This window comes from Equus quagga, chromosome 7, assembly GCF_021613505.1.
Source record: "Equus quagga isolate Etosha38 chromosome 7, UCLA_HA_Equagga_1.0, whole genome shotgun sequence".
NCBI classification, from domain to species: domain Eukaryota; kingdom Metazoa; phylum Chordata; class Mammalia; order Perissodactyla; family Equidae; genus Equus; species Equus quagga.
In genome coordinates this window covers 92,071,783-92,087,804 of record NC_060273.1, presented here as the reverse complement: position 1 = coordinate 92,087,804, position 16,022 = coordinate 92,071,783, and the positions used below count along the sequence as shown (strand labels likewise).

General features: G+C 34.6%; 1 protein-coding gene across 9 annotated transcripts in view; it reads left to right on the top strand.

The window, feature by feature from the left end:
- CSNK1G3 (casein kinase 1 gamma 3) overlaps positions 1-16,022 on the top strand; it is a 107,106-nt gene that overhangs the window by 50,669 nt on the left and 40,415 nt on the right. For all 9 annotated transcript variants that reach the window (XM_046666699.1, XM_046666700.1, XM_046666701.1 and 6 more), the window contains 2 exons: positions 12,346-12,494; positions 14,282-14,516. In XM_046666699.1, the coding sequence (XP_046522655.1) occupies positions 12,346-12,494; positions 14,282-14,516 (384 nt within the window). The remainder of the gene's footprint in view (positions 1-12,345; positions 12,495-14,281; positions 14,517-16,022) is intronic.

The window sequence follows — 16,022 nt, the reverse complement described above, 5'->3', positions numbered from 1 at the left end:
CATGCTGAGGAGATGACAACAGGTCTATCTACTTAAGTAGTAAAACTATCATTTGGAAAAATAGGATTGAATACTTTAATTGGATAATAATGAATAAGTCAATTTAGAGTTTAAGAAGTCATTGAATTGAATACCAGATTTGCACTTACTTTTATTATTATATTCTTTGGCTTTTTTAACTTAAAAAATTATTCCAAAGATAGTACTAAAAATGAAGCATGCATCTTTTACCACTTGAATGCCATAGGACTACGGTGTTGCACAACTCCAGGGACCACCGTTTACAGGGAAGTTTAAGTATATGAGGGTGCTCCCCTGTGCTCTACGGCATAGCATTTACATAGATTGAAATATGGATGGTATTGCCTGAAGGTGTGCATTGTGGTGGCTCTGAAACTCTGACAAGTGTGGTTATTTTTGAGTATTTCATATGAATCATGTGAATTTTGGTTACTTGTTAGTGTTTTTATCATGAATTTTAAAAACATTTTTGAGTACCCATGTGAGCCTAGTAGAAAAACAAGAATGATTAATTGTCTGGGGAGAAACTGACAACTTTAAAATAATTTGATGAGGCTGGCCCTGTGGCTGAGTGGTTCAGTTCGTGCATTCCACTTTGGTGGCCCAGGGTTTCACCCATTTGGATTCTGAGCACGGACATGGCACCACGCAACAGGTCATGCTGAACCGGCATCCCACATAGCACAACCAGAAGGACCTACAACTATAATACATGGCTGTCTACTGGGGAGAAGAAGAAGAAGAAGAAGAAAAAAAGATTGGCAACAGATATTAGCTCAGGTGCCAATCTTTAAAAAAAAAATTTGATTTTGGAATTGATACTTAAAAGGATTATGTTTTCAGACTGCTCTGAATCATAAATGGGCCATTCAAAGTAATTTAACCTATGACTCTCTTATGGTATGTTATTTCTTTTAAGTAGCAACTTGCTTGTCAGTGTTAACATTAGATATATTTAATCAATATCCAGAATATATAAAGACCTCCTAAAACTCAACAATAAAATACAAACAATCCAACTAAAAAATGGGCAAAGGACTTGAATAGATATTTCTCTAAAGAAGATATACAAATGGCTAATAAGCACATGAAAAAAGGTCAGTATCACTAATCATTAGGGAAATGTAACTCAAAGCCACTAAGACATACCACTTCACACCCATTAGAATGCCTGTTATCAAATAAACAAAAAACAACCCACAAACCAGTAAACAACAAGTGTTGGTGTGAATGTAGAAAAATTTGAATCTTTGTGCATAGCTTGTGGGAGTGTAAATTGATGCAGCCATTGTAGAAAACAGTATGTGTCTTCCTCAAAAAATTAAACACAGAGGTGCCAGCTGGGTGGCTGAGTGGTTGAGTTCGCATGCTCCACTTTGGCAGCCCGGAGTTTGCTGGTTTGGATCCTGGGTGTGGAACCATGCACTGCTCGTCAAGCCATGCTGTGGAGGCGGCCCACATAGAAGAACTAGAACGACCTACAACTAGGATATATAGCTATGTACTGGGGCTTTGGGGAGGGAAAAAAAAAGAAGATTGACAACAGATGTTAGCTCAGGGCTAATCTTCCTCAAAAAAAAAAAAAAAAAAGGAAATTCTGCCACATGTTACAATATAGATAAATCTTAAGGACGTTATGCTAACTGAAATAAGCTAGTCACAAAAGGACTAATATTGTATGATTCCAGTACCCAGTGAGGTACCCAGAGTAGTCAGATTCATAGAGACACAAAGCAAGAATGGTGGTTGCCACGGGCTGAGGGGAGAAAGGAATGGGAAGATATTGTTTCATGGGTACAGAGTTTCAGTATGGGATGATGAAAAAGTTCTGGAGATGCATGGTAGTGACGGTTGCACAACAATGTGAATGTACCTAATGCTACTAAACTGTACACTTAAAAATGGTTAAAATGATAAATTTTATATCATGTATATGCTATGATATGCATATGAGGGGCTGACTCTTTATATTGCTTAGCTTTCCATAGGATTAGAATATTGTTTTATACCATTATCACTTTCTATGATAGCAGAAATTTAATGTATTGAATAGTCTTGTTTTGTCAAGACATCCACTCAGCATTTAGTGAGTAAAATGAGGGTCTAGATTTGGGAGTCATCAGCACCTGGGTGTTTTTAAAGCTAAGGGAATGGGTGAGGGCTCTTGGGGGGAGTGTAGAGTGACAAGAGAAGAGGAACAAAGACAAAACCGTGCTGCCCACTGCATTGGGTAAGAGTAAATTTCACTGTCAGTAACAAAAAGCATGACAGCAATAGCTTAAACAAGTAAGGGGGTGTTATATGAGGAAGAATAAACAAGGAGTCCCGAGGTGGGCAGTTGTAGGGTTGATATAGCTACTCAAAAGTAAGGAATCAGGCTCTCTCTAGCTTCCTGCTCCTATTTTTAGTACGTGACTTTCATCTATACAATCCTGGATTTCTTGTAACAGGAGGGAAGAGGGAGGAAGGAAAGGATGAAATTACTATCTATAGAAGGATAACTTCTAATTCTTTATCTCCTTCCTCCATTCTTAAAATGGTTATACATGTATGTCCCTATTGGAATCAGAAATTCTCTGTACCTAGAATTACACTCCCTACCTTCTTTTTCTGTCACTTTTCCAATGATTTTTCTCTCTTCCGCAAGACCTGCTTGCTCTTCTGAATTACTTCGTTCTATTAGTGGCACACCCATTCAAGCTGAAGATGTTAGTCACCTTTGATTTTGGCCTATTGGGATAATCAAAAGTTCTGTCAGTTCTGTCTCTTAAGATGTCTCTTTCTCTTCTTCTGGTCTCCACTGCCGCTTTTCTTTGAATTGGGCTTCTTTTTAGTGCATCTCACCTCCTTACCTCCAGTCCTCATAGAAGCTCATCATTTAGCGTAAAGTCCAAATTTCTTTCTCTTTCTACTAACTCACTTTTGTACTAAACTTACTTTTCCTTGAATAGATCTTATTATTTTCATATGTTTGTATTTGTGTTCTTCTTTCTGGAATGTCTTTTCTTTTCCTCAATGAATTCCGTCTTTCTTTAGGCCCCAGCTAAATGTCAACTTTTTTTTTTTTTTTGAGGAAGATTAGCCCTGAGCTAACATCTGCCACCAATTCTCCTCTTTTTACTGAGGAAGATTGGCCCTGAGCTAACATCTGTGCCTATCTTCCTCTATTTTTTTATATGTGGGACGCCTGCCACAGCATGGCTTGATAAGTGGTGCATAGGTGTGCACCCAGGATCTGAACCAGCAAACCCCAGGCCACCAAAGCAGAATGTGCAGACTTAACTGCTACACCAACAGGCTGGCCCCTAAGTGTCACCTCTTTTGCAGTGCATTTTCTGACATCTGTTTGTTTCTTTGCAGAAAAGCTGCTTCTTTAACCTGAAATTATTTTGAATATATCTTTTTCTTTTCTCCTATCATAGTATTTGCTTATGTCTCTCTCCTCCACTGACATTTGAATTCTTTGAGGACAATTAAGTGATATTCATCTTTTTATTCTGGAAACTGAGCAGAATGATTGACAATTCTAGGTCCTTGGTAAATGATTGAAATGATAAATTCTTAAATGAGAATAGTAGACTATTTTCTTTCATAGATGTGAAGTTGCAATACATAATCTTCAAAATTTCCTATAGCTTTTTAACTCCTGTGATCATATGTTTAAAGTTTGATATTTTAATATTATACAAAATTGTTATATTATTGAAGTTTGTTTTTCCTTTTTTTTTTCTGTTTTTTCTCCCCAAATCCCCCAAGCACATAGTTGTATATTTTAGTTGTGGGTCCTTCTAGTTGTGGTATGTGGGACGCTGCCTCACCGTGGCCTAATGAGCGGTGCTATGTCCACGCCCAGGATCCCAACCGGTGAAACCCTGGGCCGCCGAAGCGGAGCACACGAACTTAACCACTCAGACACGGGGACGGCCCCAAGTTTTTCCATTTTTGACAGAGAAGTAAACATAGCCATACAATTTCAAAAAATTTACTTTAATTAATTTCATTTTTATTATCCTATTTTAGATTAATTCTTCATTTTAGAGATCTAGAAATAGAAGGAAAAATGTCAGTGATGAGAAATTTTTTAAATTAATGGAAATAGTAAACCAAGGAGATATGCAGATAGTTTTTTAATTAACTGAACTGTACCATTCAGTCATCTAAAAATAATCACTTCCCAGGGAAGCGTAGGTTTTAATTATTAGAGTTAATTCATTTTTCTATTTACTTGCAAAAAAGATCACTTGAATTGTTGATACCTCATGAAAACGCATGGGACATATTTTGAGATTTATGGGGAAATTTTCCTTGAAGATCTGTGATTCTGAGTAATGCTTTTTTTATATAAAATTATTTTCTTGATAGCAGATGGTTTATGCTATATTGGGGGAAACTGCAATTATTTATTCGTTGAAATTTCTTTATCAGCTGATATCTTTACCATAGAGAGTAAAATAACCTTTTTTCTGTCATAAATTACTGTTCTTGGAAATCTCTACCTCTAGAAATTATATTAAATATACTGTTTGAGACAATGCATACGTTAAATCATTGTTTCTCAAGTGAGTGGCTTGACTTTTTGATGTTCCCTGAGCTCCGTAGTTCTAAATACTAATTTGATAATAGCGACAGTGGCTGTTTCTAAAATTATACATCTTCATATCATTGCCTTCTAGGAGCCGTTGGAAAAGCTTCTCTTCCTGCTTTATACTGACCCAGCTGCCTTCTTGTTTGTGCCTTGCTATAAAAAGTCAGGATTTCTGTGTACCCTATGTGTTTTGCTCTGGTTTATTGATGCCTCCATTTTCGCATTCTTCTCTGTCTGCTAGCTAAGTGAGCGTTGGTGATTCTATGATGTATGCAAGTTTTATCATACTATTCACTTTTGAGAAAGATTGTGGGTAATAGTATAAGCCTTTTAAATATGGGTATACACAGTCAGTAGTATCTAAAATTCCTTTTATTCATAGAATTTACAGATCAGAGTCTCTCTGACCATTTGTTAAGAAATTCTGCTTTTTCTAATTAAGTGTCTGAGAAAATGGAAAGAAAATAATATAAAAACCATGAAAGTTAAGTGAATAAATTAATTAGAATATTACCTATTATATTTTAGTTTTAACAAAAATAATGAAGAATCCTATATGGATGAGTTAGTGGTTAGTGTAGGCTTTATCTCAGCTGGAATAACCAACAGTTTATGTAGCAGCTTCTTAGAGTTCCTTTTTCTATCTTAATGTAATTGCTTTTAGAAGACGCCTTAAGTATGTGTAGTACTTCTAATTCTTTATAGAGGCCTCTCTGTATGGGAATTGCTGTAAGTTGTGCTGCACTAAACATTTAAGAATGCTGTGCATGAGCGGTATAGGAAAGAAGGGTTTAACTGAGAGTGGTTTCAGTTTGGTTTATATGGTGCAGGTTTTAGGATGGTGGTTTGCTGTGTGGTAATTATATTTTCAGTGGTTAATTAGCCACATAAGAGCCTTAAACAAAAACCAAATCATACTTTTGAAGAGGATATGACTAAATGGTGATGAGGAATTTAATTTTCTAAAATACAGCATCATTTTTGTAATTCCCTTCGTAATAGTAAAAAGGTACAAAGTATAAAGCCATGAAAAAATATGATGATTTCGTGTTTCGTTTTTATTTTTAATTTAAATATAAAGTAGCACATTGTGAGAAGAAAAGGTTGTAAGCTTGCAGCTTAGGGGTAAGAATGATAGATGGATAATCCATTTTTTTCTTTAATTATTTTGGCCCAAAGAGGATAATAACTGAATAATGAGTAATATAATGTAATGAACATAATATTCAATATTCACATAGTATTCAGTATAATATAGTAAATAATTACTTGTTTATAGGTGATATTATTTTTTAATGTTCTTTGAAATTTAGAACAATTTCTAAATGTGTAAGTAGAATTATCATAGAAAGGACTAGTGCTTTTTTTTTTTTTTTTTTTTTTACAGTGGGGTGGCTTTATTCCTTTTATTTGGGGTTAATTGGTAGAGTTTTACTACTAAATGTGGGTGCTGTGATATTTTAATGGAATGACTTTTACCAAGTCCGGAACTCAGTGCACCTGTTTATTCATATCAGAGCCCACTATTCAGCTAGGACAGTGATTCTCAAACTTTTGGGTCTCAGGATCCTTTTATACCATTAAAACTTTTTGAGGATCCCAGAGAGCTTTTGCTGTTATGGGTTATAGCTATTAATATTTGCCATATGGAAAATTAAAAGATATAAAAATAACATTTTTAAATAATATTTTAAAATCACAACTATGTTTTCCAAATCAAAAAAATGTGAGAAAAGTGGCCTCATTTTACATATTTTGCAAATCTCTTTAATGTCTGACTTAATAGAAAACAGCTAGATTCTCATATCTTCTGCATTCAATCCATTGTGATAACACGTCAGGTTGGAAAATTTGACTCTTCACTTGTGAGGGAACGAGTAAAAAAGGTAAATAAAATTTTAGTGTTATTATAAAAATAATTTGTTGTCGCTGACCTCCTGAAAGGGTCTCATGGACTACCCCTCCTGCCCTAAGTGTCTCCAGACCGCATCTTGGCAACTGCTGAGCTAGGAGTATAAGCATTTGTGCTAAAGGTTAAGAATGCCTTAAAGCAAAACTCCCTTAGTAAAGAACGGCCTGTGTGGTAATTCTGTGCTTAGTATTTCTAATCAGATTTTAGGTTTTCTTATCTAGAGCTATAGAGTTTTAGTTTTCTAATAAGTATGTTAATACTTTTGTTCTAATCCCTCCTATTTAACATTTTACTTAAACAATCCCAGACCTGAAAATGGAAAGAAACATCATGATGTTATTTATTTTAATGATATGCTTAAGTGTTGTCCACCTATAAGGGGCTGATACTTCAATAGCTGGCACAAAGACTGAGCAGTGTTTAAGAGTGTTAGACCTCCTGTTGTTGTTTTGTGACTTAATTAATGTTGTTCTGTCACTTAAATGGAATGCTGAAATATAAAATGAAGTGTCTTTTTTGGGAGAGTAAGGATGAGACTGTATTTTCAAATATTATGTGAATTTTGTATTCTTGACCAGTCTTACTTGAGCTTTTCTTGGGGAAAAAATATGCTTGTCTTGAAAATTAGGGATGTTAATAAGCATCCTTGAAAAATAGTGATGTTGGAAATGATCAGAACTAACTTTCATGAATTCACAATGAATGGCTTTTTATAGTAGTCTCGAAAATAATTTTAAAACAATTGGAATTGGGTGGAGTATATGTTTATAGTTGAAAATTCACTGGGATATAAGAACAAATACAAAACCTTGCCTTTGCCCATGAGTTGAATTGCGTTCATGCAATTCAGTAGCCAAACAGACAAAGCTAGTAACTTAATACCTCCATTACTCTTCCTTCTAAAAGTCTTTCTGAGCTTCTCTTGCCCTCTTTTCCCTCACCTCTCCCACTTCTAAAAACCCTCCTCCTTGTGGACTTGCTTACCTCATTTGTATTGCTGTGGTTGTTTTGTTTTTTCTTAGGGTACTCCCCAGCCTGTGTTTGTTAGTTGCAATTTTTCCTAACTCTTAACAATTTAATTTGTTTGCTCAGTGTTAGAAAACTGCCCATACTTGTCTTGGGAAATGAAATGCTAGTTTGACTGTCACGGTGTTTGCTTTACATTCTTGATTTTTAAAAAAATTATCACTCTTGATTCTATACTTAAGTGATTTAAAATTTGCGTTGAAATACATTATTAATAGTTATCAAAGAAGTTTCTGCATTCATTGACTCGTAAAACAGTATGTACCTCAAAAAGTCATTTAGAGTTAGATCATCTGTATTTTTTCAACCGAAAATCTGTGCTGTGTCATATTTTAGGGTAGAATGATGAAGCTGAGGTATTTTCATTCAAATTGTATCCTAAATGTCTGTTTAATTTACTCAGTGAACTGTAGTGCTATTTATGGAATTTAACCATTTTGGATAGGTAGACATATATAATTTTGAGACTCTTTGAAACCATTAAAGAAAGGAAATTTTGGAGAAAATTGAAGCAGTTTCCTCTTTTCCCTTTACTGATCTTTTTCATGATGTTATTTTAGATACCCAAGGGTATATGTTTATAGCTTGATTGAATGTCCATATTAGGTGCCCAGTAATTCTCCCCTTAATGGTGAGTTGGCTTATATGAAGTATAGCAGAACAGATTTACTTATGCATATCCCTCCTCAACTATGAACATTTTTGAGTGAATAATGATGAATTTTCAGTCATGTTTAATAGGGATGGTTTGAAAAGAGAAGACTTGAAGCTTGAGTCAAAAGAAAAGTTGGCAACTTGGGTGGCAGAACTAGGGTAGAAATTCTGAAATGTAGCCTTAGAAGAGCTCAAACAAAGTGAGGCAGAGTAAATCTGGGCGTTAGAATGGACCTATTTCTTCTGTTAGGGAGGTAGGGTGGGGAGGAGGAGGAAGCCACACTTACATTATAGAGCTGACAGAGTCTGAACAGTATACTTGGCTTTGTTCCTGGGAGCTCCAAAATGAAGTTAATGGTAAAAGTAGAGATAAGCTATATAACTTTGAATATTAGGGAGAGTGATTGATTATGCTTAATACATGGGTTAAATAAATGTGGTCTAAATCTTTTTCTAATTCAAGTTTTTCTTTGTGGTCCCAGAAGAATTTTAAAAATGTGCATTTTTTTCCTGATTGTAAAAATAGCATATATTGTCCATAACAATTTGGAAAAGTTTAAAAAATATGAAAGTGAAAGTAGAAATTACCTGTGCTTCCAGTAATCTCTGTTAGCTTTCTGAGTCTTCCTTTTGGTATTTTTTTCTACTCCTATGTATGTTTAATGATGTGTTAAAAACATTTTATTTTAAAAGTAATACATGGTTGTTGTAAACAACATACAGCATCCTTTTGATGCTATACCAAAACTTGACAAGTGGTAGTTTCTTAAAGGTGAGATGCAATGTAGAGTTAGAAGCCTATTCTCTCTTACATTAAAATCCATTGTACTTTAATAGATCATTTACCTGTGCATGATTTTGTAAATACGTGCATTAGCCTTTTGGAAAATACTCATTCACTGAGTTGTACAGATATTTCAAATATTGACACATTTCATTATCCAAAATTAGATCATAATCACAAAAAATTTTTTAAGTGTTGGGAAGATGTCAAGGTCATCCTGGTGGATATAAATGTTGCAAAATTCTAATTTTTACTCAAAAACTTGAATTTATTTTATTATTAGTGGCAAATAGGAACAAGCAGTTATTTCAGTTTCTCTTGAAGTAACAGATTCTCTTGTTCGAGAATGCCTTTTATTTCTTTTTTTTTTGCTTGATTGCACTGTTGAATAGAAGAGGCGAAAGTGGACATCCTTGTCTTGCTCCCAGTCCTAAGTGGAAAGCATTCAGTCTTTCACCATTAAGCATGTTGTGAGCTGTGAGTTTTTCCTTTTTTTCCTTCCAGTTTTATTGAGATGTAATTAACATACAGCACTGTATAATTTTAAAGTGTACAGCCTAATGATTTGACTTACATTTGTAGTGAAATGATTACTACAATAAGTTTAGTTAACATCCATCATCTCATATAGGTACAAAAAAAACGAAAAAGAGGAAAAAAAAGTTTTTTCCTTGTGATAAGAATTTTTAGGATTTATTCTCCTAACAACTTTCAGTATACCATACAGCAATATTAGCTACAGTCATCATGTTGTACATTACATCCCTAGTACTTATTCATCTTATAACGAAGTTTGTACCTTTTGGCTACCTTTCTCCGGTTCCCCCTCCTCCCACCCCCAGCCTCTAGTAACCACAAATCTGATCTTTGAGTTTTTCTTAGATGCCCTTTACCAGGTTGAGGAAGTTATCTTCTATTCCAGATCTGCTGAGAGTTATGTCAAATGCTTTCTTAGCATCTGTTAAGATGATCTTATGGATTTTCACATTTATTCTGTAATTATGGTGAATTATATTGGTAGATTTTTGAATTTTAACCCTGGGTTAAATATTCCTTGATCATGATGTCTTGTTCACACTTATATCCGTAATATCCAACCCAGTCTCATTAGTATGTAGTGAATGTTCAGTAAGCATTTGTTGAATTAATTAACACAGTGAGATTCCTTAAATGGTTTTGTATTTTTGGAAACCTTTCAAAATGTTTGAAAAAATCAGTCACTTAATAAACCAAAATATATTGCTAATCTACTCAGAGATCATTTCACAACTTCAACTGTTAAGAATATAGATGGTGACTCAGAAGGAAGTAGAAAAGCCCTTACACAGAATCTCAGAACCTGTTTATTTTTACCTTCTATATATAGTTCTAACAAGCTTGATGATCTGGTTTCCTTGCACCCTACACATCAGAAGTAACAAACTAAAGAGTGGAAATGAGTTATTAGAGATTGCTAAATTAAGAGCCTAAAAGTTAACAATTTTCAGTGGCATAGACAGGAAGAAAGCATTGTAGAAATAATTTTAAAAGCTTAGTAGCTAAGAACTTTTGATAAGTCTTAATTGCAGTTCCAGGCTCTTAATGTATATAGCCTAGTAAAAGCAGTATTTCAGAGTTAGAGTAAACTTTAGTGAGCCTCTCATCCACTATTTCTGAGCCTTTTTTCTGCTTTCAGATGTATGAGGGGTAAGAATGGCTCATGCTAAGATAATGATTCCTAGTATCAAGGAGCAATGTTAGGAGGCAGTGCTGACATACACATGGGAGTGTATGAGAATGTCTGTTTCCGGGGAGGGGCCATGTATACAGTTGGAACTTCTCTCCCTTCCCCCACGCCTGCCATAGTTATATTTTCTTACCTCCCTGTCCCCAGATGTTCTGCTGCCTTACTCATCTTCACATTTGAGGAAAACTGGTCTTATCCAAACTACTGATATTATAGATAAGCAAACTGAAGCCCACTTGAGAGGTCGAATGGTTAATATCAGGCCAAACCGTGAACCTAGATGTCCTGGCTTCTAGTTAAGTGTTTTCTGTTCTGCCCATGCAGTAATTAATACTCAAAATGATAGAGTAAACAACAAAAATGAAATTGTATTCTCCAAACTCTATTTTAAAAAGAGTGAGAAGGTTTTATCATATTTTAGAAAGATTTTTTTTCCCTTCTAAAATTACTACAAAAAAACCCACTTGGAAGTAAAACTGAGACATTTAAGATGGAAGTTCATTTCCTCATGACAAATAAATAGATAAATGCAATGTTAAGACAAATTGATCACCTATTATATGTTGGTTTATTGGGAGTCTGTTAGTTCTGAAAATAAAATACAGATGATTTCTGTGCATTTAGACTTTATATTTGGAGTTTGTTATTTTGTATTGTCACATAATGAATTATTTAGTAATTAGTGGCATAGAACAAGAGACTTTATTGTCTCCCAGTTTCCATGGGTCAGGAGTCCAGGCGTGGCTTAGCTGAGTCCTCTGTTGAGGGTCTTGCCGGGCTGGAATCACGGTGTAAGCCTGGACTGCGATCTTATCTGAGGCTGAATTGCCTTCCAAGTTCACTGGTTATTTCCAAAATTCAGTTTCTCATGGCTGTAGGACTGAGGCTGTCAGTTCCTAGGGCCTGCCCACCGTTCCTTGGCATGTGGCCCCCTTCAACAACATGGTAGTTTGGTTTTTTAAGGCCAATAGGAGAGCTTCTCTTGCTTTGTGTATCTCTGACTTCTAGATGCTCCTTTTAAAGGGCTTACCTGATTAAGTCAGGCCCACCAGAATAATCTCCCTTTTGATTAATTTGAAGTCCACTGATAAGGGCCTTAGTTCTATCACCTTTGCCACATAACATAACCTAATCACAAAAGTGAAATCCGGGAATCTTGCCCACACTCGGGGAGGGCATCATACAGGGTGTGTACACCAGAGGATGGGAATCTTAGAGAGTGATCTTAGCATTATGCCTACTGCAGGGTTATTAAAGAGAATTCCTTTGTTCAGTAAAAATTGAGTCTTTGCTATGTGCCAAGCATTTCTCTAGGCCATGGGAATCCCAGGCTAGAATGCCTAGTTCCTGTCTGTGGTAAGGTGGTGGAGACCAACAGTTTAGCACTGTTTATAATGTAGTTCAGTAATGCAGCTGCAATAGAGGTGTAATGTGGCTACACTGTGAACATCCAGAAGAAGGTATAGAGAGGGAGGAGGTTTGGTCAGGAGAAGTTTATTGTGTATGGAAAAAGTAAAAATACTGCTATAGTTCTTGAAACTACAAAATTAAAAGAAATTGTTTATTGATTTTCTAGGAAAGAAAAGTTTGATATTTAAGATGAAGAAATTATTAAAATCCTTTTTCTTTTCCCCCAGATGGTATACCTCAAGTTTACTATTTTGGCCCTTGTGGTAAATACAATGCTATGGTGCTGGAACTGCTAGGACCTAGTTTGGAAGACTTGTTTGATTTGTGTGACAGAACTTTTTCTCTTAAAACGGTTCTCATGATAGCTATCCAACTGGTAAGTAAAGCAGGATGTTTTGAAGTTGTTTGAACAATTTTGTGGCTCGTTTGGTCACAAATTTATATTAAAAGTTTAAAGTTTTGCGACATTATCTTACAGGGCATTCAATCTAATAAAAATGTTTCTGCTTTTCCTATCATTGCCTTTTTAGAATGCATGTAACTTAAAATAACTGAATTGAGTGTTTTACTTGTATGAAAGAAGACTTTATTTGAATTTTGTTTATGATGAGCCGGGACGTCATCAAAGAGTTGACACTTTAAGATCAGAATGCTCAGTTTGAGAATTCACTTGTTTCCAGCATTCTTTTCATGTAGAAGATAAATACTTAGAAAAGAGATCCGTGAGAAATACAGATTCTTAGTCTTGGTAATAAATTCTAACAGCCCAGAAAAAGAAGGAACAAACTAATGAGAGAGTCTTATAAATTATTTAAATTTCAGTGAACTTATGGGGAAACAACTTAGAGGATGATTTTAAGGCAGATTTGAAATAAATGCCAAAAAGAGTATGCTGCAGAAGTCTTAAAATTGTTTGTATCCATAGACTCATTAATTCCACCTCTGCAAATGTATCCTATGGAAGTATTCAGATGTACTTAAAACTTTTTGTGCAAAAATGTTTATAATAAGATGGGAAATAACCCAAATGTACGGAAATAACTGAGTTAGTGGAATAAATTATTAATAGCCATAAAATAATAGGCAGCCATTAAAGAGTGTGTTTTAAAAGAATGTTTCATGACCTTGAAAATCTTCATATCATTAATTAAAAATATAGGTCGTAGAATATTACATATTACATAATCCAGAATTTATTAACAAATAAAATGGTCTGACTGTTTACATTGCATTGTCAACCAGTATTATCATTAAATGAAGCAATTTTATTTATTTATTTGTAATGTTCTATTTTGTGACAGTTTATACAATGAATGCTATTTGAGAACATGTAAAGCAATTAATAAAAATGTACTATATTATAATTGGAGTTGTATTCCAAAATTTTCTAATTTCAAGATCTTTTTAAATGTTTAATACCTAAGGAAAAAGGTAAAGAAAGCAAGTTATAAAAAAGAAAAAGAAAGATATACTGAAGGGTGCTGTTAATTGTTTTTATTTAACAGTTTAGACTCTTTAAGTTTCTTTAATATAATTGTGAAAGTTGCTCGATTATTGAACTGATAAGGAATAATAAATTGTAACTTTATCAATATGTCTGTTTATACTTTTGAGTTCAAGATTTTGTATCAGTAAAACTTTTGATTTTATGAGGTAGCATCATCTCAAAGTGTTGATTGTATCAGACTTACTGATATGAAAGGAATTCATAAAATTCAAACACTTTCATTTACAAGTGACCATAATGGTAAAAGCAAAGATTTTTAATCATAATTGGATATGTATATTTGAGAAACTATACACTGATAGCATGTTACTTATTTTTTTTTTTTTATTATTAAAGATTTTATTTTTTCCTTTTTCTCCCCAAAGCCCCCCGGTACATTGTTGTGTATTCTTCGTTGTGGGTTCTTCTAGTTGTGGCATGTGGGACGCTGCCTCAGCGTGGTCTGACGAGCAGTGCCATGTCCGCGCCCAGGATTCGAACTGACGAAACACTGGGCCGCCTACAGCGGAGCGCGCGAACTTAACCACTCGGCCACGGGGCCAGCCCCGCATGTTACTTTTAAAGGGTTGAAACAATTTCTGATTTTTTTCTTGCCTCTATCGTGCTTTTTTATGCTAATCAAAGCATAAAATTTTCTTTTTTTTTTTTGAATCCAGATTTCTCGCATGGAATATGTCCATTCAAAGAACTTGATATACAGAGATGTAAAACCTGAGAACTTCTTAATAGGACGACCAGGAAACAAAACCCAGCAAGTTATACATATTATAGATTTTGGTTTGGCAAAGGAATATATTGATCCGGAGACAAAGAAACACATACCATACAGAGAACACAAGAGCCTTACAGGAACAGCTAGATATATGAGCATAAACACACATTTAGGAAAAGGTATGTGTACCTTTTGTAAGTATGGATGTTTGAATTCAGTAACTATGCTAACAGTATGAGTTTTTATGTTATTATGATTCAGTTTTTGCAGGTTACAGTTGCAGCTATTGTAATTTTTATTTATCACATCTAACTAGAATTTACTTTTATTTATATTTAATAAAGCTCTTAAACTTGGTCGCTCTATAGTAAATTAATGACAAATCTTTACATTCACTATCTCTTTTTTTCATATGATAACTTGAAATGTTCAACTTTGATACAGTTAGGGTAATGCATTTGATTATTTCCTATTAAAGAATAAGAGAGAATACTTTTTAACAGAATTTAGTGTGTACAAAGATTTTAGTGAGACTAGAGCTCTCTGATCCAGCTATCCAGGGAGATAGCAACCTGTCTTCATACATTTACTGCTAAGAGTACATACCTTCGAGACACTGTTTACTGTGTACTAGCTATATGATTTTGGGCACATTATTAACCTTTCTAAAGCTGTTCTTCTTTGTAAAGAGGGTAAAATAATATCAACCTCACAGGGTTTCTTATGCTTTTTTTTTTCCCGGTCCAGGATCCAATCCAAGGTCACACATTTCATTTATTTGTCATATCTCTTCAGTCTCTTCTCATCTGGAACAGTTCCTCGCCTCTCTTTGTGGTTCATGACTTTAATATTTTTGTGGAGTACAGGCTATTTTGTAGAATGTCCTCACTCTGGATCTGTCTGATATGATTATATTTGAGTGTGCATTTTTGGTACAAATATCATAGAAGTGATTTGTTCTCAGTGCATCATGTCAGGAGGCACATGATGTCACTTGGTTTCTAGTAGCTTTGATTACTTGCTTAGGGTGGTATCTGCTAAGTTTCTCCACTTTAAAAGTTTCTTATTTTCCCTTTGTAATTACAAAGTATTTTCTCAGTAAATCTTTCAGATTATGTAAATGTGTTGTTGCTCATCAAATTTCTGCCCACTAGATTTAGCATCCATTGATGACTTTATCACTCATTTTATTGATATTCTAAAGTAAGCAAAAGCTTTTCCTTCTTCCCCCATTTATTGACTTATATCAATATGGACTCATGGATTTTTATTGTATTGAATATATTATAGTGCATTACTATCATTATCTATTATGATGCTCAAATTGTCCCAGATTTGGCCACTGGTGGTTCTTTCAAGTTGTCTCCTCTGTCCTTTTGGCATGTTCTTATGGTTCTTTGAGAACTTCTTTACTTTCTGGTGCAACAAGTTTTTCCAGATTCATCTTGTAGTTTCTCTGCTCTAGCCCAGAAAGAGACATTTCTCCAAGAAGCCCTGGGTCCTTTTATTGGATAAGGGTATGTAGAAACCAAGATTTGGGCACTGGGTATGCATTGCTAATTGGTATGTTATTGCTTCTACGCCCGTTTTGCAGCAGAACTAGGAAGTGTGTGTGTATGTGAATATACACATACCTACACATGTGTATGCACATATATACATATATTAATCTATCTGTTAACAAC